This window comes from Trachemys scripta, chromosome 12 (assembly GCF_013100865.1).
Source record: "Trachemys scripta elegans isolate TJP31775 chromosome 12, CAS_Tse_1.0, whole genome shotgun sequence".
Taxonomy (NCBI): domain Eukaryota; kingdom Metazoa; phylum Chordata; order Testudines; family Emydidae; genus Trachemys; species Trachemys scripta.
Window position 1 is genome coordinate 41,885,057 of NC_048309.1, and position 23,305 is coordinate 41,908,361.

Sequence of the window (23,305 nt, forward strand, 5' to 3'; positions counted from 1 at the left end):
AAATTTAAATGGACTAAAAAAAGTTTAACAATAAACAACATTATCTGTTGAAATGATACGAAAATAAAAATAGAAATCTGCCAAACGTAGTTCTTCCTTTCTTTTGCTTTCATCTTAATTCCTATTTGTGCTATTTCCTTCATTCTTTCATCAACTTTTTTTCCCTTTCTCTCATTGCTGTATTTATTTCTTCCTTGACTCTATTTCATTCATGTATTGGCTCAATTTTATTCTCTTTATTTCATTATTTCCTTCCTTCATTCCTTTGCCCTATTTCTTTCCTTCATTGTGCCCTCGGTTTGCTTTTTCTCCTTGGCTCAATTTCATTCTTTTCTTCCTTTGTTCCTTGACTCATTATCGTTCTTTCTTTGCTCTATGGTATTCCTTCTTTCCTTTTTTCTATTTAAATCATTCCTTCCTCTCTCTTGTATTCTCTCTCTCTCCCCCAGCCCCACCTTGTCAAAGTTTCTCTGCTTCTTGTCCAGGGCGGCTGCGGCGGCATTTGACCGCTCCACGTCCACCATCAGGTCCTCGATCTCATTCTGCAGCCGGTGCTTGGTCTTCTCCAGTGACGAGCACTTGGCGTTCACGGCCTCCACAGCCTCCTCTGCCTCCTGCAGCCGCTGCGCCAACTTCTTCCTGCCACCGGGGGTCGACAGACACCATCGGTCACCAGGGAGGGGCCTAGCCCCTTTCCCTCCCCTCTGGGCTTGGAGTTACAGGGGGTTCCCAGCAGAAAATCCCTGAGACACTGGCCCGATGCATTGGATCCTCACACTCTAGACCATTCTAGACAAAAAGCAACTCTGGTCTCCTGTCTAAGGCTCTAGACCATCCCAGCATGGAGCACCCCCATCTTTCATCTGTTCACACCTTTCTAGACCCACTTTGGAGCAGGGCAGCTAGAATTTTCTCTGAGATTCAAGATCAGAGGCCAAGCCATCCCATGTGGCTCCAATTGAGCGTGCAGTGGTAGGGGGCTTGGCCTGTACCTCCCTCTCTGAGGTTCTAAAGGAAGATCTAGACCATTCTAGACCTTCCCCAGGGTGGATCTGCCGAGCCTCCTCTTTAAGATTCTAGGGCAAATGAGAGCCTGCTGGGGGCAGATGAAAGAGTCCATGAGGTTTGGCCTGGATCCCAGCACTGGTTCTCTAGATGGCTGTGTAGAATGCTCTAGACCACAGCTCCAAGGGCCCATCATTATGTGCAGATCAGGGAGCCTACAAGGGTCGGGCCTGGACCTTGTATGTGATGATCTAGACTGTTCTAAGACTGATTTCCAGAAGAGCCACACAGATTCAACCTGTTATTCTAGAACAAATCTCCCAGCTTAAAACTTCCTGAGCACAGGGGAAAGAAGCAGTGAGGTTTCTCTGATATTCTCTGACATTCCAGAGGATTGGTCTATACTGATCTAGAATGAACTCTAAGTTCCAGAGGGTAGTCTGGCTAACTTTTCAAGAAGGGCTACCTACCTTAGTGCTGGTACCGTGGGTGGAGGACACGTGGGGGTGGGGGGTCTCTCCTCCAACCAACAAGCTTTTTGCTCGTCTTATACGCCGCGAGTGAAAATATAACCCGAGCCAAAAGCTTCCCTGTTAGAGGAAGCACCTGAGAACCCCGTTGTCCAGGGCCGAGCGGGGGGCGCTCACCAGGAAAAAGGGGCGGGAGAGATGGAGAGTGAGAGATGAGGACAGAAATAAGGGAGAGGGGGAAGAAAGGATGTAAGAATGACGGGGGAAGGAGAGAGAAAGAAGGTTACAAAAGAAGGAATGAAAAAACCCAAAGAATGAAAAGAAGCAAGAACACAAGGAGAAAAGCCGGTAAGAAGAAGGCACACAAGCCGAGAAGCTGGGAAAAGGAACGGGAGCATGACTGACCCTGGAGCATTCCCCCTCCTCCCCCACCCACCACGGCTCTGCCCGCCACTCACTTGGCCTCCTCCAGCTCCTCCGTCCGCTGGATGGCGTCCGTCTCGTACTTGGTTCTCCACTGCGCCACCTCGGAGTTGGCCTTGGAGAGCGAGCGCTGCAGCTCGGCCTTCGCCTCCGTCTCCTCCTCGTACTGTTCCCGCAGCAATTCGCAGTCATGCCGGGCTGACTGCAGCGCGTGGGCCAGGGCGTTCTTCGCCTGGGGTGGGGGACAAAGAGCTCTGCCGGTGCCCCTCACTCCTGACCCGCAGCCCCCTGCTAGCCCAGCCCTGTCCCCCCAGCCCTGCTGCTGCCCCTCACTCCCAACTCGCAGCCCCCTGCTAGCCCGGCCCTGTCCCCNGCCCTGCTGCTGCCCCTCACTCCCAACTCGCAGCCCCCTGCTAGCCCGGCCCTGTCCCCCCAGCTCTGCCGGTGCCCCTCACTCCCAACTCGCAGCCCCCTGCTAGCCCAGCCCTGTCCCCCCCAGCCCTGCTGGTGCCCATCACACCCGACCCGTAGCTAGGGGCTCTGGGCTCTTCCCCACCAGCTCTACCAGTGCTCCTCACTCCTGACATGCAGACCCCTGCTATCATATTACCTTGGTTTCCTCCTCTAGCTGTCTTTTTAAGTCCTCCATCTGCTGGGTGTAGGACTGTTTGCCCCGGGTCAGCTGGGAGATCAGGGCCTCCTTCTCCTCTAGCTGGCGGGACAGTTCACCTGCATGGGGCAGAGAATAGGGTAGGGCAAAGGTTGGGTCAAGCTTACAGTGATAATCAGGGTTACTGGGTTAGGGTCGAGGTATAATCAGGGTTACTGGGTTAGGGTCAGGGGTAGAATCGGGGTTACTGGGTTAGGGTCGGGGTACAATCAGGGTTAGTGGGTTAGGGTCAGGGGTACAATCAGGGTTAGTGGGTTAGGTTCAGGGTAATCAGGGTTAGTGGGTTAGGGTCGGGGTATAATGAGGTTTAGTGGGTTAGGGTCAGGGGTATAATCAGGGTTAGTGGGTTAGGGTCAGGGTATAATGAGGTTTAGTGGGTTAGGGTCAGGGGTATAATCAGGGTTAGTGGATTAGGGTCGGGATATAATGAGGGTTAGTGGGTTAGGGTCAGGGGTACAATCAGGGTTAGTGGGTTAGGGCCAGGGGTACAATCAGGGTTAGTGGGTTAGGGTCGGGGTATAATCAGGGTTAGTGGGTTAGGATGGTGGCTGGGTTTAGGATGAGTAGTTAAAGCTGGTGCTAGACCAAGGTAACAGTTGGGGTAGGGCTCAGATTGGGGTTAGAGTTAAGATGAACATTAGGACGGGGGGCAGAGCCCCTATGCTGTCGAGGGAGGGGCCTCACCATTCTCTGTCTGCAGTTTGGCTCTCTGGGTGCTGGTGTCATTCAGTGCTCGCTGCGTCTCCTCCAGTTTGGCCCGGTGCTCGGCCGTCTGGTCCTCTAGCGTGCGGGAGAGCTTCTCCAGGCTGACCTGGGCGGGGAGGGGGAGATGTGGGGGAATGAATGAACAAAGAATGGACCCCCCCCCCCCCCCCAAGAGCAACCGAAAAAGAAAATGAAGCGAGTAAGGAATTCATGAAAATAACCCCTAAAAACTGAAAGAATGCAAGGCTGAAAAAGAATGAAAGAGTGAAAGTAAAAAGAAGGAATGAAAGAACTAAAGAAAAAAGAAAGAGAAAAAACAAAAGAATTAAAGAAAGAAATGAAAGAAGGAAAAAAAGTGAAAGGAAAAAACCCAAAGGAATTAAAGAGTGAGGGAAATGGAACAAAGGAATAGAAGAAAGGAAGGAGAAAATGCAAGAATGAAGAAACAATAGTTGAAATGAAAAATAACAAAAGAGTGACAGAAAGAAAGAAAAAAGAAGAAAGGAATGAAACAAGAAAAGAATGAAAAAGAAGGTGAAATGAATGAAAGAAAAAGAACCGAAGAACAAAAGAAAAAAGAGAATGAAAGAAAAATGAACCAAAGACAGAAATGAAACCAAACCAAATAAAAAAATCAAGAAATGAGAAAACGAAAGGAAAGAAGGAAAGCAAGGAAAAAAAAATGCTCCAAGCCTGGCCTTTTCCAGCCCTAGCCCCTCCCCTCCATCGGCCTGCCCCCGGGCACCTTGGCTTTGAGCAGCTGCTCCAAGTTGGAGCTGATGTCGTCCAGCTCCAGCTTGAGCTCGCTCTTCTCCTTCTCCAGCTTCTGCTTGACGCGCTGCAGGTTGTCGATCTGCTCGCCCAGCTCGGCCACCGAGTCGGCGTGTTTCTTGCGCAGGGTGGCGGCCGTGGCCTCGTGCTGCAGCGTGGCCTCCTCCAGGTCCCACCGCATCTTCTGGAACTCCGCCTCCCGCTTCTTGTTCATCTCAATCTGCACCGAGGTGGCGCCGCCCGCCTCCTCCAGTCGCTCGCTGATCTCCTCCAGCTCCCGCGACAGGTCCGAGCGCAGCTTCTCCACCTTGGCCCGGGCCGTGCGCTCTGCCTCCAGCTCCTCCTCCAGCTCCTCGATGCGCGCCTGCAGCCGGAGAGAGACCCATGGGCTTAGACAGGCCTAGAACATCTCACATGCTAGAGCAGGCAGGAACACGTGGGTATGGGTGTAAAGTTATATAATGTCCTAATCCGTGATCTAGATCAGATTAAAAACCTGGCTTCTAGAAACAGAAGGACACAGGGTTCCTGTTCAATCTAGAGAGAGCAAAATAAAATGGTTTCCTCAGATCAATCTTGAATTCCTAGTGTTCTAGACCAGAAAGGGGAATCTGGGTTCCAAAGCATAGGGAGCATGAACCTAGAATTGGAGTTATATAGCTAGTTCTAGAGCGATGTCAAAAGTACCCCATGCAGGCAGAGACCCTCTGGTTCTAGAGTGGAATAGAGGAAAATGATAGAAACAAGACACACTATTTTGTTTTAGAGATGCACAAACACGAGGCTCCAGAAGGTATATTTCCTTTCGGCTCTGGACTGTTCCTAAGATGGCCATCTAGAACCCGAGCACTCACTTATGCTAGAGCGGCACCAAAAGGGACAGTCTCTTGTCCGGGTATTGAGATAGTCTCCTAGAACAAAAATGATGCAGCTCATTCCAGAGCAGCTTCTCTAGTTCTGGACGGGAAGTGAGGGGCGTTCTAGAGCAAGAGAAAGGCACCCACCTGCAGCTCCTTCAGCTTCTTCTGGAGCTGCAGGCCCTGGGCTTGCTCATCCTCTATCTTGCTGTTCTGCTGGTTGATGTCAAACTCCTTCCTGCAAAGAGATTTAGAGAGATTAATCCCCCTCTGTGCTCCAGAGCACATTGGAGTGTGCAAAGAACAACCCTCTTACTTTTTCAGTTTCTCCTCCAGCTGCTGCTTGTCATTCTCCAAATCCATGATGTTCTCCTGGGTCAGTTTCAAGTCCCCTTCCAGCTTCCTCTTGGCTCGCTCCAGGTCCATCCGGATTTTCTTCTCCTGCTCCAGGGAGCCCTCCAACTGAGAGAGAAAAAGGTGTGTTATTGGTAAAACTTTCATCTCCCAGGCATTCCCAAACTCAGCCTGGAGGATATTCAACCCAACCCAACCAACCTTGAGGACACCCAACACAACCATTCGATCCAACCCCTAGTGCTGTGCTGAGACACTGTGGTCAGCACTGACTGTGCATGGAGAGTAACCCCTACTGAGTCCCCCAAGCCTGCTCCCTGCAACTAAGTGCCTCCTTCGGGTCCAGGATATACTCACATCATCTGCCTGCTGCTCCAGCTTGAGTTTGGCTTTGGTCAGAGTGTTGACCTTGTCCTCCTCCACCTGCAGGTCATCCAGTGCTTGCTGATGAGCTTCCTGCAGAGACTTCTTCTCTTTGGTCAGTTTAGCTATTATCTCATCCAGACTGGCCATCTCTTCTGTCAGGTTCTTCACCTGGTGGAGAAGGAATCTGGGATGTGAGGATTCTGGGATTAACGGGCCTGGTCCCAAATGCGATACCTCACTTTTTTCTCAACCCAACTGACCTTGTGCGCACTCAGCCCAACTCAACCAGCCTTGAGGTCGCTCAAGCCAACTTGACCCAACCAGCCTGGAGGACAGTCAACCCAACCCAGCTCAACTGTACCAGCTTTGAAAACATTCAACCCAGCCAGTCTGGAGGATACTCATCCCAGCACAACCAGCCTTGAGGGCATTAAACTCAACCCAACCAACCTTGAGGACATGCAACTCAGCCTCACCCAATCAGTCTTGAGGAGACTCAACCCAACCCAAATAGCCTTGAAGCCACTCATCCCTTCTACATCTTCACCTTGTTCTCCGTCGCATGTTTCTCCTTCTCCACCTTGGCCAGGGTCAGCTCCAGGTCGTCAATGTCCTTCTTGAGCTCCGAGCACTCGTCCTCCAGCTTCCTCTTCTTGGCCGTCAGCTCAGCATTCATCTCCTCCTCATCCTCCATTCGCTCTGTCAGCTCCTTCACCTTGGCCTCCAGCTGGATCTTGTTCTTGATCAACTGGTCACAGCGCTCCTCGGCATCATTCAGGTTGTCCTGCTCCTGTGAGTGGAAGTGGAGGATGTGAGAAAGAAAGAAAGAAAGAAAGAAAGAAAGAAAGAAAGAAAGAAAGAAAGAAAGAAAGAAAGGGTCAAGGGAGTGGGGGAGGTTGGGCCTCTGATCTTAGAGTTAGGGCTAGGGTCCAGCCATAGGGGGTCCCATTGCTTATAGCATGGAGGCCAGGGCTGAGAGCTCCCCATTGGACTATGGGGCTTAGACAAGATTTGGTGTGGAGGTTCCCATTATACAAAGCTGGGGGGACAGGGCTCAGAGCTTCCCATTGGGAGGTGTGGGGCTCAGATCGGGTTGGAGTACCCTGTCATTCACAGATGGGGGAAAGGAAGGACTGAGGGCTCACCCATGGATCGTGGGGCTCAAAGGGGGTTCAGGGTGGGGACCCCCATCATGTACAGTTCAACCAGTCATAAGATCAATTAACTCAACCCAACCCAAAGACATGGGCCCTGCGTCTTGCGGGGATCTGGGGCAGAGGGAACCACATCACTCACAGCCTGCACTTGCAGCTGGAGGTCGTTCTTCTCCTGTAGCAGAGAGACCATCTTCTCCTCCAGCTCCTTCCTCCGGGCCTCCGACTTCTCCAGCGCCTCCTTCAGGCGCCCAAACTCCTCCTTCATGGTCTGCACAGGGGCAGGGGAAGGATTAGACCAAAAGGACCATATAGGCCAGTATCGCCCCATCCCACCCCGTCTCACTACCCTGGACCAGAGCAATGAGCCCACTTAGCAGTATTTATCTATGAACCCATCCATCCGGCCACACATCTATCCCTCCCTTCCTCTGTAATATCCATCCATCCATCCACCCATCCATCCGGCCACACATCTATCCCTCCCTTCCTCTGTAATTTCCATCCATCTATCAGTCCGCCCATACATATATTCCTCCATCCCTCCCTCTGCAATATTCGTCCATCCACCCGATTTACAGCTACGTTAAACAGTTACAGTCTTTTCCATCTCCCCTTGAGCAAAATAATTTCCACTGCCAGAGTGAAACCAGAAATGAACCCACCATCCCAGGTGAGCAGCTGTCTGCATTGGGCTACCTTCAGTTCTTTCTTCTGAGCAGCTACATTTGACCTAAAACCGAATTAATTTCCCCAAATGGTTCCAGTTAACCTAGAACCCAGCCAAGGGTTAGTGACTTAGAACAAAGTTGTGTCTTGCATTTGGCCTAGGTATCAGCTCCTTTTCCTAGGTAGTTCCAGTTGACCAAGAACCCAGCTTCTGGTTGTCATATGATCTAGAACACATTCCTGAAGCCAATTTCAGCTAACCCAGAACCCAGCTCCTCAACCTGAATAGACCCAATTGAACTAGAATGCAGCTGGAGCTGCATGTGACCTAGATCCCAGTGTATCAAACCAAACAGTTCCAGATGACCTAGAACACTACTACAGGCTAATTCGACCTAGAACTCAGTCCCTCATCCCAATCAATTCAGACTGACCTAGAACACAGCTCCATTTTGGATTTGATTGAGAGCCCCTATCCATAACCAAGCAGTTTCAGTCTATCTAGAACCCACCAGAGGTTGCATTAAAACAAGAACCTGAGTTTGTTGCATTAACCTAGAACCCAACTCTACAAACGGTTGACCTAGAACTCACCTCCTTTTCCTGACTGACTTGCATTTGACCTAGAGCCCACCTCTGTCCCTGAGCCTTCACAGCTGAGCTAGCCCCCATGCAATTGCCATGGGCCTAGCGCCAATCTCTGTCTCCTGAGCTCTTCCAGATAACCCAGTTCCCCAGGCCCACTGCAGCCCCTGCTCCTACCCTTTGACCTCACCTGCATCTCCTTCTCCGTCTCAGCGCTCTTCAGGAGCGGCTTGATCTTGAAGTAGAGCTTCATCCAGGGCCAGTTCTTCACCCCCATGAAGGCCCGGATGTTCCACTGTATAACCAGCAGGGCGTCCCTGCATGGCGGCAGAAAGAACCACTGAGGGTAACCCGGGCCCTGACGGGCATCCTCAAAGCTCACAGCTTGGCAGTTGGGAGGCAGAGAGGTTGAGTCCTGCGCTGGAACCCAACCAACTTGTTCCCCCCCAATGGCCGTGCTGATTTTGCTGCTCTGCGAGGGTCCCAGATGGGTGAGTGTGTGGGGCTCGGACCCATCCAGTTGAGTTCTCCACGGGGTCTCCCAAGGAAGCCCCCTGCCCAGCTCCACTCAAACTGGCACAGGAGGGGCCATGACCCCTCTCACCTGCGCTCTAAGATCTTCTTGAACTCAATGCGCATGAGCTGCCCCCGCGATTGGGCCTGGATGCGGGTGATGATTCGGGAGAGGCGCTCGTCTCGCATCTCTTCCAGCAGCCCCAGCAGCCCGGCCTTGAAGAACACCTGGGGGGGAGGGGAGAGATTAGATAGATAGATAGATAGATAGACAGATAGATAGATAGATAGATAGATGGGGGGGGTTGAGACTAGATAGATAGATAGATGGGGTGTCTGGGGATAGATAGATAGATAGAGGGGGTGGATGAGGATAGATAGATGGGGTGTACGGGGATAGATAGATAGATAGATAGATAGATAGATAGATAGATAGATAGATAGATAGATAGAGGGGGTGGATGGGGATCAATAGATAGATAGATAGATAGATAGATAGATAGATAGATAGATAGAGGGGGTGGATGGGGATAGATAGATAGATAGATAGATAGATAGATAGATAGATAGATAGATAGATAGATAGATAGGGTGTCTGGGGATAGATAGATAGATAGAGGGGGTGGATGGGGATAGATAGATAGATGGGGGGGGTTGAGACTAGATAGGTAGATAGATGCTCCGCCCACTCACACAGGCTCCTCCCCCTCACCTTGGTGTGTCCGAATTTGTACTGGCTGGAGTCGATATCGAGGGAGCTCAGCAGTTTTTCCGCCCCCTTGCGGCTGTCGATGAACTGGCCCTCGGGGATGGCCGCGGGGTTCAGGATACGGTACCTGGGGGGAGGGGTTCGTTAATGACCCTGGATCTCTGAGGCCGTCCCGTGGTGGTGTGAGCTTCCCCTGCAGCAGTGCCCCGGGGGGGCCACACCCACCTCTGTCTGAAGTCCCCGTAGAGGATGCGGTTGGGGAAGCCCTTCCTGCAGATGCGGATGCCCTCCAACACCCCGTTACAGCGCAGCTGGTGCATCACCAGGGGGTTGTCCATCACCCCTTAGGTGGGAAGAGAGGCAGTTACCCCAGGTCAATGGTGGTCCTGCCCCTTAGCCCTGCCCACTCTCCCCATCTGTAGTCCCTTCCCCACAACTCCACCCATGATATTTTAACCCCCCCCTTAATCCCTTAGCCCCACCCCTTCTCCTAAGCCCCTCCCCTTCCTTTTAGCCCTATACATGAGAAATAAGTCCCAACCATTTGCTTCTTAGCCCTGCCCCCTTTGTCATTCACCCCCCACATAGTCCCATCCCTTAGCCCCACCCCTTTTCCCATAGTCATTAGCCACACTCCAATATCTTTTAACCACTCCCCCTAGCCCTTTAGCTCCACCCCATTCTCTTAGCCCCTCCCAAGCTCCTTAGCCCCACCCTTTGCCCTGTCCTTTTGTTCCTGAGCCCCTCTCCTCCCTCCAAGGCCCACCCCATTCTCTTAGCACGTTCCCTATGTCTGTAGCCACACCCCTTGCCCTTAGCACCACTCCTTTCCCAGAAAGCCCCGCCCCCTCACCCGGTGCCTTCCGCTCATTGGGGATGATGCAGCGGACGAAGTGGGGGTGAGTGGTTTTCAGATTCGCCATCAGCTTGTTCAGATTCTCCTGGGGTGGGGGAGAAGGGAAAGAGGAAGGTGGGTCAGTGTCCAGGGGGGCAAGGTCAGTATCTGGTAGAACAGGGCAATGGCTCAGGTAACCCCCACCCCAGGGAAGCCCTCATGGTGAGACACCCCCATTCCCCTTCCAGGTATTTCCCTTCCTCTCTTGTCCCCTCCCCATGGGCACCTCCCTCCTGTAATGGGAATTCTTCCCCTTTCTGGGATTCCCCCTCCCCAAAAGCCTCCCCAGGATCAAAGGTGTTGGGGCCTCATACCCGGTGCAGCGCTGAAACCGTCTGGAAGGAGGAGCCTTTCTTCTTGGCTCCCTTCCCCTTCCCCCCGTCACCACCTGCAGGGGAGAGAGCGCAGGAAAGGGGGAATGAGAGGGGTGGGGAGGGAGGGGGTAGGTTGGGGGGTTGAGACTGTTCTGTACCTGGCTGGGTCTCTCTCTCGTCCCATCCATCTATCTATCCCCCATCCCTCCCTCCATCGCCCATCTATACATCCTCCCTACCCATCCCCCCATCCAGGCACTTTCCTTCCAACCAACCATCCATCCTCCCCATCCCTCCCTTCCTCCATCCATTTATCCCCTCTATCATCCATCTATCAAACCTCCTCTTATCCATTCCTCCATCCAACCCTTCACCCATCCCTCTATCCAGCCACATTCCATCCTTCCTTCCATCCATCCATCGATCCATCTATTTTCCACCTATCCAGCCAACCATATCCCATCCCATCTTCCATCCATCCATCCATCCATCCATCCATCCATCCATCCATCCTCTCTCCTTCCACACCTTCATCAATTGCTCCATTCTCCCTACCTCCTTCCATACCCTCTCCCATTCCTCCATCTCTCTCTCTCACCCTGCCTTGTTTTCTCACCACTCTCGGCCGCAGCATAGTTGGCGAAGAGGAGGGCAAGGAGTTTGAGGGCGGATTTCTGGTAGAGCCCCACCACGGTCTCGTTGAGCGGGTCCTTGTTCTTCTGCAGCCAGCCAGTGATATTGTAGTCCACCGTGCCAGCATAGTGGATGAGGGAGAAATGCGCCTCCGGCTTCCCCTTGATGTTCCGCGGCTTGCCAAAGTTCCCTGACTTGCCCAGGTGGTTGTCGTAAAGCTTGGCCTTGAAAGTTATGTCCGATGCCTTGGGGAACATGCACTCCTCCTCCAGGATGGACATGATGCCCATGGGCTGGTGCAGGGAGGGAGAGAAGAGAAGAGAAGAGAAGAGAAGAGAAGAGAAGAGAAGAGATAGATAGCATGAGAAAGGAAGAGAAGTATAAAAGGAGAGTTAAGAGAGAAAGGATGAGCAGAAGAGGAGAAGAGATGAATACAATGAGGAAGGGAAAGAAGAAAAGGATAGAATGAGAAGAAAAATAAAAGAGAAGGGATGGATAGAACAAGAAGAAAAGAGAGAGAATAGAAAAGAAAGAATGAGAAAGTAAAAGAGAGAGTTCAGAGACTGGTTGCCTCAAGGAGGTGGGGAATGGGACATGGTAGAGGTCTCTTTATGCCTGACCTGACCCAGGCCCACCCAAGCTGAGCCCAAGAGGGTCAAGTTGTTTTCTGACCCAACCCTGATCCTTCCCCCGACCCTGAGTCAGTGCCCCTGCCTCCGGTCCATGGGCTTGGCATGGCGCCAGTGGCTGCGTGCCCCGCACCTGCCATCCACTGCCCCCTGCCGCACTGGGTGTGCTGTGGTGCCAACCCCCCGGGCAGGAGGAGGAGAGCCAACCTGATCTGAACCCCACACTTGTAGCTGGATCCCATCAGGCTCAGGTTGGGCTGCAGGGCTCTAGGATATGGGACCTTTCCCCTCTAGGGGGCGCCAGGAGGGGGCTGTCTCAGGGGGAGGTACCTTCTCGATGAGGTCTATGCAGGCCTGCAGGTCCATGCCGAAGTCGATGAATTCCCACTCGATCCCCTCCTTCTTGTACTCCTCCTGCTCCAGCACGAACATGTGATGGTTGAAGAACTGCTGCAGCTTCTCGTTGGTGAAGTTGATGCAGAGCTGCTCGAAGCTGTTGAACTGGGGAGGAGGTTGGGGAGCAAGAGATGAGTGAGAACAAAAAAGTGCCCCCTGCTATGGAGAGCCCATAGCTCAGTGGTTTTCCAACTTTTTTTCTGGCAACCCAGTTAAATAAATTGTTGATGCCCATGACTCGATGGAGCTGGGGATGAGGGGTTTGACATGTGGGAGGGGCTCAGGGCTGGAGCAGAGAGTGGGGGTGCAGGGGTGAGGGCTGCAGGGTGGGGACAGGAATGAGGGGTTCAGGGTGTGGGAGGGGCTCTGGATTGGGGCAGGGGGTTGGGGTGGAGGAGGGGGGTCAGGGCTCTGGGCTGGAGGTGTAGGCTCTAGGGTAGGGCTGGGGATGATGGCTTTGGGGTACAGGAGGGGTTCTGGGTCTGGGGAGGCTCAGGGCTGGGGTAGAGGATTGGGGTGCAGGGGTGGGGCATGGGCTTACCTGTGGTGGCTCCCGGTCAGTGGGACAGCGGGGGTGCTAAGACAGGCTTCATGCCTTTCCTGGCACTGCGGACTGCGCTCTGCCCCAGAAACGGCCAGCAGCAAGTCTAGCTCCTAGGTGGAGGTGTGCAAGCAGCTCCGCATGGCTCTCGCCTGCAGGCACCGCCCCCACACAGGCACTGCCTCCCAGTGCGGAGTCAGTGCTCCTGGCGGGGGCAGCGCACGGAGCTCCGTGGCCCCCCCACCTAGGAACCACACCTGCTGCTGGCCACTTCTGGGGCTCAGCACGGTCTCAGAACAGGTAGGGACTAGCCTGCCTTAGCTGAGCAGCACCGCTGACGGGAATTTTTACGGCCCAATCGGCAGTGCTGACCAGAGCCGCCACGACCCAGTGCCTTCCCTTCCGTGACCCAGTACTGGGTCGTAACCCGCAGTTTGAAAACCACTGCCATAGAGGCATCTGGGGAAGACATACCAGAGTGTAACTGCGTCTACCAGGTGGTGCTTTTCTATGGAGCCACCTAATGGAGGAAGGGAGGAACTGCACCACAGCCAGCACTCCCTACAGCGCCCTCTGCTGGGAGAGGCTGGGGCTGGAGTAGCTGGGAGCTCCCCCACAGCCAGCGTTCCCACCCTGCTCTCCACAGCATCCCCTGCTGGGGGAATCACTTACATCGAAGATCTCAAAGCCAGCAATGTCCAGCACCCCGATGAAATACTGACGCGGCTGCTTCGTCTCGAGGGTGTTGTTGATCCTGGTCACCATCCAGCCGAACATCTTCTCATACACGGACTTGGCCAGGGCTCCGATAGAGTAATACACCTGCGGGGGATCGCCAGAGGTATGTCAGAGATAGGGAGGAGGGGTAAGTGTTTGAGGAGAAAAGAATGCAGTGAGACATGTGTGAGCTCTGGAAAGAAAGAAAGAAAGAAAGAAAGAAAGAAAGAAAGAAAGAAAGAAAGAAAGAAAGAAAGAAAGAAGGAAGGAAGGGATGGAGGAACGAAGGAAGGGATGGAGGAAGGTAGGAAGGAAGGGAGGAATGAGGGTGGGAGGAAGGAAGGGAGGAGGGTGGAAGGAAGGGAGGAAGGGAACGAGGGAGGAAGGGATAGAGGTAGGCAGGGAGGGAGGAAGGAAGGGAGGGAGGAAGGAAGGAAGGGAGGAGAGGAAGGAAGGGAGGAGGGGGGAAGGGATAGAGGAAGGAAGGGATAGAGGGAGGGAGGAAGGGAGGAGGGGGGAAGGGATAGAGATAGGGAGGGAGGCAGGGAGGGAGGAGGGGAGCGGGGTCTCACCTGCTGGACATTCTGCCCCTTGGTGACATACTCATTCCCCACCTTGACCCGGGGGTGACACAGCCCTTTCAGCAGGTCGGCCGAGTTCAGCCCCATCAGGTAGGCGGATTTATCTGCATCTGCAGGTGGAGAGACATGGGCGGTGATCCCTCAGCTCTATGTGTGACCACACCCCTCCTGCTTCCTCCCCTTTGCCTCCCAGTGATCCCTCCCCACACCACCATCCCCTCAACCCCCTTGAACACCCCACCCACTGTGGTCCCTGCACCGCACCTCCTGCCGAGTGTCCCCCCCACTCCCTGGATCTTCCCGCTGTTTTCTGGTGGTCCCTCCTCCCTCTGCATTCCTGGAGGCCCCCAGTGGTCCCCTCCCTGCATGGCTCACTCTCCTTATCGGTGTCCCCCATGATCCATCCCTCCCCCCTGTGCCTGCCCCCTGCCCACCTTCGGTGCCGTCGGGCTCAGCCTGCTCCTCACGCTGCTTCTGCTTGAACTTCATGTTTCCGAAGTGCATGATGGCGCCCGTCAGCTTGTAGACCCCGACCTTCTCCTCGGGCGTGAAGCCCAACACGTCAAACGCGCTCTGGGGACCCAGGTGGGGGGAGGGAAGGGATGGAGGGTCAGGTTCAGGGCAACCTCTCCTCCAACCCCAACGTTGCATGATGTGCCTTAAGGGGCTTGGAGACTCTTTAGTACGGGGGAGGGGACTGAGTCCTCATTCCCCCCCATCCTTCCATGCCATTGTCCATCCATCTATCACTGCACACGTCCCTCAATCCATCCTCCCACCCTCCATCTGTCCCTCCTTCCCCACACACAGTCTTCCATCCACCCACCAACTGTCCATCCATTGTTCCCCATACGCACCCCTCTATCAATCCATACACTCACCAACCGCCCATCCCCTATTCCCTATAGATACCCCTCCATCCATGCATCTATCCCCACATCCATCCATCCATCCATCCCCATACACACCCTTCCTCCCATCCATCCATCCATCCATCCATCCATCCATCCATCCATCCATCCCCACATGCACCCTTCCTCCCATCCATCCACCCACCAACTGTCCATCCATTGTTCCCCATACGCACCCCTCTATCCATCCATACACTCACCAACTGCTCATCCACTATTCCCTATAGATACCCCTCCGTCCATACATCCATCCTATACACACCCTTCCTCCCATCCATCCATCCATCCATCCATCCATCCCCATCTGCACCCTTTCTCCCATCTATCCATCCATCCCCATATGCACCCTTTCTCCCATCCATCCATCCATCCATCCATCCATCCATCCATCCATCCATCCAACTGGTCAGCCAGCCATTCATCTATCCATTCATTTACTCAACTCTTCATCCATCCTCGCAGATGTCTGTCAACACACCCACCCTTCCTGTCATGGTAACTACCCCATCCCCCCATAACGTATCATCTCCCAGTGGAGTCTTGCCCCAGGGACCCTGAGGCCAAGTCTCTCCCTGCTCCTCCCCCAGTCCGTGATCTCTCACGTCAGTGGCCATCAGCTCCTCGGAGTCATCGATAGAAGCAACAGTCACTTCTCCTTGGGAGACGAAGCTGTAGTCGTATGGGTTGTTTGTGATCAGCATCATGTCTGTTCCAGGTGATTCGGGGGTTGGGAGGAAGGAAGGTTGGTTGGTTAATGGCTGAATTGATTTCCAGGATTTCCTCAGAGCCTATATTGGGCCCTGATCCTGGACTCAGAGAAGAGCAACTTGCTATGGGGCATCTTTCCCACTGCTGCCCCCTCACTGACTCACCAAGAAGTTCTGGCTTCTGGTTGGACAGGATCTGGTAGAAGATGTGATAGTTCCTCTCCGCCTTGAGTTGGCAGATGACCCGGGATTTCTCCAGGAGATCTGATAGATAGATAGATAGATATATAGATAGATAGATAGATAGATGGGGTGTGTGGGAATAGATAGATAGATAGATAGATAGAGGTGGATGGAGAGACAGACAGAGCTGAGAACGTTGACACTCATTTCACTCACAGGTCTCGATATCAGCTGAAGCCAACTTTCCTGTCGCCCCAAAGTGGATCCGTATGAATTTACCCTAGAGGAAGAGAATGTGATGGGTATGTGGGGTGTGTCCAGTGGGGGAGGGGGACTGATCCATCAAGGGCAGCCGCAAAGATGCCTCGTATCCCAGGCACAGCCCCACAGACCCTCATCCCTGTTGTCACCAGGGCTGGAGCACCCATGGGAGAAAATTAGTGGGTGCTCAGCATCCACGGGCGACCCCACCGATCAGCTCGTACCCCTCCCAGTATCTCCCGCCCACCACGATCAGCTGTTCAGGGCCACGCAGGAGGTGCTGGGGGGCGGGGGAGGAGCGGGGGAGGGGGCAGAAGAGTGGGAAGAGGCAAGGTGGGGTGGGGCTTTGGGGGCAGGGATGAAGTGGGGGTGGGGCCTGGGGCGGAGCGGGGTTGAGCACCTCTGAGGAAAGGAGGAAGCTGAGGCCTGTGATCCCAGCCCCACACAGACACCTCAGCCATCCAGCCTCCCTCTCCGCCGGTACAGCCCCTGGACACACCCACAGAAACACCCCAGACATCTCACTCCCCGCCCCGCCCCGGACACTCACGAATCGGGACGAGTTGTCGTTCCGCAAGGTCTTGGCGTTGCCGAAGGCCTCCAGGGCGGGGTTGGCCTGGATGATTTGATCCTCCAGGGTCCCCTGGGACAGAAAAGAAGGGGGAGGTTAGAAATGGCTGCAGATCCTCCCCACAACTTCCCCAGCCCACCCCCTGTGGGGCGCTGTCATGGGGAAGCTTGCAGCACTGGGGGTACTGAGCTCACAGCGTGGGGGGTCTGCGGCGGGGCAGCATCAGGCCGGAGGTCTCACCTTGTTGGCGCTGGTCCCTTCTTTCTTGCGGTCGCTGATGGCCGCGATGCTGGCGAAGTACTGGATGACCCGCTTGGTGTTCACCGTCTTCCCTGCGCCGGATTCTCCGCTGGGGAGAAAGAAGGAGGCGAGTGAGATGGGGGGTGGCGCAGGGGGGCAGGAAGCAGCTGGGCCCCCAAGGGGGACAGTGGGTGGGGTGGGTGGGGGATGGTAGGTACTCACGTGATGAGGATGGACTGGTTTTCTCGGTCTGGAAGAGAGAAGAGGGGTTAGTGGGCAGCAGTGGGGGAGTAGGGGGGTGACGGGGGGTGTGAGGGAGATATGGGGTGGCTGGGATTGGAGGGGGGGGAATGGGTGGGAGGGAGCCAAGACAAGGAGTGGGTAGGGCAGGAGGGGGCGTTAGGTCTGGGAGGGTGGATGAGGAAGGGGTACGGGACAAGGAGGGTGTGAGGGGACTACTGGAGTGGGAGGGAGGTGGGTTGAATTGAGGGGTCAGTTAGGGGGTAGGAAGGATGAGAGGGGGGTGCCAGGGTGTGTGGGTCGGGACAGTGACATCAGGGACGGGGTGGTGTGTCGGGGAGATGCACCTCTCAGCTTTTGCTGGTAGGTGTTTTGGGCGATGTAGAAGGTGTGAGTGTGTTGGGGGGTTGGGGCTATGGTTATGGCTGGGGTATAGTTAAGGTTATGGTTATGGCTGGGGTATAGTTAAGGTTAGGGTTATATTTATGGTTACGGTAAGGGGTATGTGACGTAGTGGAGATTTTCTCTTGTTATGTTGTATATGAGCCTATGTGAGTCTTTGTGTTTGGCATGAATGCTGTGTGTGCCTCTGTTTCCCTGTGCATTGCACCAATGTCTAGGTGGTGGGAATAGGGGTGTGTGACTTTTGCGGGGTTGCTCCAGCTGTCTGCAGGGATGCTATGGCCGCCCCTAACCTGAGACCCAGGAGGGGGATGGGACCAGGTGACTCTTGGCCCCGAAGCGAGACAAAGGCCGGAAGAGGAGCAACGGGCAGGGCAGGGGCCAGGCGGCTGAAAGAGAGTCAGTCTCGGCTGGCTTGGGGTGCAGGGGGAGGACGAGAGCCCTGGTTCTGGGCTCCCGTCCCCCCAAGATGGACTTGTCTGAAAGTCACTGATTTCTGTGCTAACAAGCTCTGTTCTACGCTGTGGTCCTGTCGACTGATAAACCTTCTGTTTTACGCTGGCTCAGAGTCACGTCTGACTGCGGAGTCGGGGGGCAGGGCCCTCTGGCCCCCCCAGGACCCCGCCCGGGCGGACTCGCTGCGGGAAGTGCATGGTGGGGCAGGGGATGCTGGATGCTCCGGGGTCAGACCCAGGAAGGTGGAAGCTGTGGAAGCTTCTTGCCCTGGAGGCAGTCGGCTCCGAGAGAGGAGGCTCCCCCCGAGTCCTGCTTGGCTTCGTAGGGAGCAGCTCCACAGCATCGCCTGGGGACTCCGTGACAGGGTATAGTTAAAGATAGGGTTATGGCTGGGGTAGAATTAAGGTTGGAGTTATATTTATGGTTATGGTTGGGGTATAGTTAAGGATAGGGTTACAGCTGGGGTAAAGTTAAGGTTAGGGTTATATTTATGGTTAGGGCTATAGTTAAGGATAGGGTTAGGTCCCTACCCGTCAGCATGTTCTGGTAGGCGCTGTCAGAGATGGAGAAGATGTGGGGTGGGGCTTCGCTTCTCTTCTTGCCCCTGTAAGCGGCCACCACCTCCGCGTTATAAACCGGTAACCACTTGTAGGGATTGACTGTCACGCAGAACAGCCCCGAGTAGGTCTGGAGAGGGGGAACAGGACAGGGGGAAGGATGGAGAGAGAGGGAGAGAGAAGAATCAGAGCAGCGAGGCAAGGCCCATGGTGAAGAGATTGAGAACCTACCCTAGAGTGAGTGAGAACTGATGGAGAGGGAGAGGATCAGTGCTATGCGTGGCCCCCCTCCTCTGTTCTAGAACAGGAGACATCTTCCCTTCTTGATCTAGAATGGGAGACAATGCACCGTCTTCTGTATAGAACTGGACATGATGCCCCTCCCCTGATCTAGAAGCAGAGATTCATCCATCTCCCCAATCTAGAATGGGAGACAATGCACCTGACCCATCTAGAATGGGATAAAACACCCCTTCCCTGATCTAGATCCAGAGACACACCTGTCTCACCAATATAGAACTAGAGACAAGCCCCACCCACCAAGAATGGAAGAACATACCCCTTCCTTTATCTAGATTAGAAGACAATAACCCTCCCCTGATCTAGAACATGAGATGCCAGAAAGGAAGACAATGTCACATCTAGAACAGGACTTGATAGATCGGGGGAATTATAACAGAAGACAATGCTCACTCTCTGATCTAGAATGGGGGCGATGGTCTCTTCTCTAATCTTGAACAGGGGATGGCAGCACCAGACCCCCAATCTAACAAGGAACTGGTGACCCCCTTTGTCTAGAACAGGGACAAGAACACCTCTCTCATTCTAGAACAGGAGGGAATTCCCCTGATGTGAAATGGCAGATGATGCCCACCCTGATCTAGAACAGCAGGCTACTCCCCCTGTTCTAGAAGGGAGATGATGCTCCCCTGATCTAGAAGTCAGCAACTCCCAGAGGGGCATAATGCAGGGTGGAGACCCCAGGAACTCCCCCACACTATGGGTACCCCAGCAAGGTGTGTGTGGGGGAGGTAGGGGACTGCAGGGCCCTCCCCAGACTCACGTAGATCATCCACGCGGCGTATCGCTCCTTGAGGTTGTAGAGCACGGCCGGCTCGTGCAGGAACGTCAGCATGGCCATGTCCTCGATCTTGTCGAACTTTGGCGGGTTCTGCTGGTGGACGTCCGACTCCTTCACCGTCACCGTCTGGGCAGGAAGAGAGAGTCACGGGGGGTCAGGATGGGGGATAGTGCTACCTCCACCCAACTGCACCCAGCCATCCTGCTGACCCCTCCACCCCCTCACCAGCTGTGGGGTCAGACCAGCACCCCGCATCTCTGTTTCTTCCAGCCTCCTCCCCTTATTTGGCCTTTAACCCCTAACCCCTGGTGCCCCACAGCCTGTCCTCCCCTCTAGCCCCTGACTGCAGTCGCTAATATCAACTCCTCCTTGCCCCATCTTCCCCTTTGACCTCTGACCTCTCACCACCCCTACCCCTAACCTCCCCTTTGATCTCTGACCCCTCACAGTCCCTGCCCCTCCCTTTTGACCTCTGGGCCCTCACAGTCCCTACCCCTAACCTCCCCTGTGACCCCCTGACCTCACCCACCTGCCCCCCGACGCCGGTGTACCCGGCCTCACCTTGCCGTTCTCGGTCTCGACGGTCACCTTCTCCCCATCCCGGCTGACGATCTTGCCCTTGACAAACTCCTCCTTCTCGTCGGACACGAAACACTCGCTGCGGAGGTCGAAGATCCGGGTCTGCGCCTCCAAGCGCTCCTTGTCCGACTTCCGCAGGTAGGGGGCAGCCGCCCCGAACTCGGCCATGTGGGCATCACCCATGCTGGGGTGGGGGGAGGGGGGGAGAGAGCTGGGCAGTGAGAGTGCCCCCTCCCCTGGCAGGCCCCCCCCGCACCATCAGGGGGGCCAACACCCCAGAGATAGTGCCCCCTGCTGTTCCCCCCCCACTCCCAGCCCTGGGAACCCCCCTGTGCTGCCAGTGGCCCCCCCCGTCCCAGGCAGAGTGCCCCCTGCTTTCCGGTCCCTCCTCCCAGCCCTGGTTCCCCCCCTCCGCCCCACCTAAATTCCCCTCCCCTTCTGTGTGTGTGAGAGACTCACTTAATTAGAGTTTCACAGGAGAGATTGGAAAGACCTGGGGGGGCGGGAAGAGAGAAAGAGATGGGGGGCAGTTTAGAGTCACCCAAGCCCCCACCTCAAATCCCCTGCCCATCCCCCCACCCTCTCTCCACAGCCCCTCTCCCCTTCTTCCCCCAACCCCGCACTCCCTCCCTCCCCATCTCCCCACCCTGCCTCTCCCCCCAACCCCTAACAATCCCCCCACCTCCCCACCCTGCCTCTCCCCCAACCCCCAACAATCCCCCCCCGAGCCCCCCACTCCCTCAACGCAGTGTCCCCCAGCTACCCCCACCCCAACCTCCCCCTCCCGCCATGGGGTGACCTGGCTCCACATCTCACCAGAGGCAGGTGGGGCAGCTGAAGCCCTGGTGCGATCTGTGTCACCCGGGGCCCTCCGCCCCCCTTTATACCCCCTGCTCCCCCCCCCCCGGGAGTGACGGGCCAGGAGCCGGTGTGAACGTGCCCATGAATGGAGCGGCTCAGTCCGCAGACCCCCCCCCGCCTCTGTCCCCCCCTCGGGGCGCATTCCAGAGAGGGGCTGGGAGGGTCCCAGAGGCTGATAACGGGGGGAGGGAGGGGGGGCTGTCAGCGAGAGGGGGGAGGGGGAGAGAGACAGAAATCTCAGCTCCCCTCCCATTGTCCTTCCGCGCCTCTTTCTCCTGCTTGTTTTCATCTTTGCAGGGGTGTCTGACAGATCCCAGCGTGGGGAGTTACTTTCACCTCCCCGCCCCCGCCACCTTCTCTGCAGGGCTCTGGACCCGCCAGACCCCTTCCAGAGCCAGGGAGGGAACCCAGGAGTTCTGGCTCCCAGCCCCCCCCCCCACCCCTAGACACCCCTCCCCTCCCAGAACCCCGGGGAGCCCCCCCCCGGCCCCCCTCCCCCCCCCCCCGCTCTAACCACCAGACCTCACTCCCCTCCCATAGCCAGGGAGAGAACCCAGGAGTCCTGGCTCCCCAGCGGTGTGACACAGAAGTCAAGTCAGACAATTCTGTCTGGTGTTATTATTGTGAGAAGATTTAACATTAACATTAATGTTAATGGGGGGGGGGGGTTGAAAGGCTCAGAGCCCCGTGATATCCCCTCACACTCATCGCACCCCAGGACCTTCGTGCCTTTAATTCAATTTCATTCCTTTCGGTTGCTCCGGGCAAAACGTAGGTCCCACTGTATCCATCCCCCCCACCCTCCCTGCACCCCTCCGTCTCCCCAGACCCCTCATCCCTCCCAGCTCTCCGCCCGTCTTCACGCATCCACCCACCGCCCTTCCACCCCTCCAGCTGCTCTTAGTTGTGTAGTTAGGTGGTTGTTGTGCTGTGTTGTTTGCTGGTTCCTTCCTTGGGGTCAGTGTAGTTGTGACTTGTTTAGTTGACACTTTGGGGCTGGGTTGCTCCATTAGGAGGTGTCACTTTTCTGCTTGCTTACATTTTCTTTCTCATTTCCAGGCAGTTTCTTTTTGCCTTGGCGGGCTGTTGTGTAGTTGTGTGTGTGTTTCATTAATTGCTTGCTGTTAGAATTGTTTAATTGTCAGTTGTCTGTGGAATTATTTACTTGTTTGGCTGTTCTCTGTGTTCATTGTTTAGTTGTTTGGTTGTGTTAGGATTGGATTGTTGGTTGGGTTAGTTTGGTGTGTTAGTTGTTTGGTTGTGTTAGGTTTGGATTGTTGGTTGGGTTAGTTTGGTGTGTTAGTTGTTTGGTTGTGTTAGGTTTGGATTGTTGGTTGGGTTAGTTTGGTGTGTTAGTTGTTTGGTTGTGTTAGGATTGGATTGTTGGTTGGGTTAGTTTGGTGTGTTAGTTGTTTGGTTGTGTTAGGATTGGATTGTTGGTTGGGTTAGTTTGGTATGTTAGGTGTTTGTTTATTTGTTGTGTTAGTTGTTTCTTGCGTTGTTTGGTATGTCGGTTGTTTTATTGTTTCTTGTGTAGGTTTGTTGCATTAATTATTTAGCCTGGGTTATGTTAGTGGTTTGTTTAGTGTAGTTGTTTGCTCTGTTGTTTATTGGCTGTATGCTGTGTTAGTTGTTTGCTGTGCTGGTTATTCATTGTGTTAGTTGTGTGCTGTGGCAGTTTGGTGTGACAGTTGTTTGGTGTGTTATTTGTTTCTTTCATTGTTGATTCTTTGTTTAGTTGTTTGTCATGTTCATTGGTGTTTCAGTGATTTGGTTGGTTGATGTGTTAATTGTTTCTTTAGTTACTTGCTGTGTTAGTTGTTTATTTGCTGTGCTACTTGTTGGTTTGTTCAGTTGTTTAGCTTGAGATTGCTTAGAAATTTCCGTCTTTGCTGGTTAGCTGTTCAGTTGTTTGCAGAGCTCATTGGCCAGTTATGTTGTTGTTTGGTGCATTGGTTGTTTTGCTGTTTGGATGGTTCAGTTGTGTTTATTGTGTTAGTTGTTGCATTGGTGTGCTAGTTCCTTGCTGTGTCAATTGCTCCTGTGTTGAGTTGTTCAGCTCTTGGGGTGTTGACTCCTGTACATGTTGGTGTGTTGAGTCGTGTAGCTATGAGGAGTTCAGTCTTGTAGTTGCTGGGATGTGGGGCCCTGTAATAGCTGGATTGTTGAGTTGTGTGACTGTTGGGGTAATGAATTGTGTAGCTGTTGATGGGCTGAGTTGTGTAGTTGTTGGGGTGTTGAGTCCTGTAGCTGTTGGGGTGTTGAATTGTATAGTTGTTGAGTTGTGTAGTTGTTGGCG

At 54.3% G+C, this 23,305-nt stretch overlaps 1 protein-coding gene across 1 annotated transcript; it reads right to left on the reverse strand.

Annotated features, from left to right (window-relative positions):
• Positions 1 to 1,929: 1,929 nt before the first annotated feature.
• On the reverse strand, positions 1,930 to 21,028 carry LOC117885606 (myosin-6). The gene is made up of 31 exons (XM_034786869.1): positions 20,962 to 21,028; positions 20,605 to 20,638; positions 20,128 to 20,329; positions 19,549 to 19,692; positions 18,459 to 18,615; positions 17,053 to 17,080; positions 16,831 to 16,939; positions 16,570 to 16,662; positions 15,975 to 16,038; positions 15,741 to 15,839; positions 15,471 to 15,574; positions 14,392 to 14,530; positions 13,949 to 14,067; positions 13,332 to 13,481; positions 12,053 to 12,223; positions 11,077 to 11,386; positions 10,461 to 10,534; positions 10,105 to 10,192; positions 9,477 to 9,594; positions 9,255 to 9,378; positions 8,634 to 8,770; positions 8,220 to 8,346; positions 6,918 to 7,046; positions 6,169 to 6,411; positions 5,613 to 5,789; positions 5,218 to 5,363; positions 5,049 to 5,139; positions 4,019 to 4,408; positions 3,253 to 3,379; positions 2,509 to 2,627; positions 1,930 to 2,130 (listed from the first exon to the last, which is right to left on the reverse strand). The coding sequence occupies exons 3-31, from the start codon at positions 20,326 to 20,328 to the stop codon at positions 1,930 to 1,932; spliced, it is 4,179 nt and encodes a 1,392-aa protein (XP_034642760.1). The 5' UTR covers position 20,329; positions 20,605 to 20,638; positions 20,962 to 21,028.
• Positions 21,029 to 23,305: the final 2,277 nt, after the last annotated feature.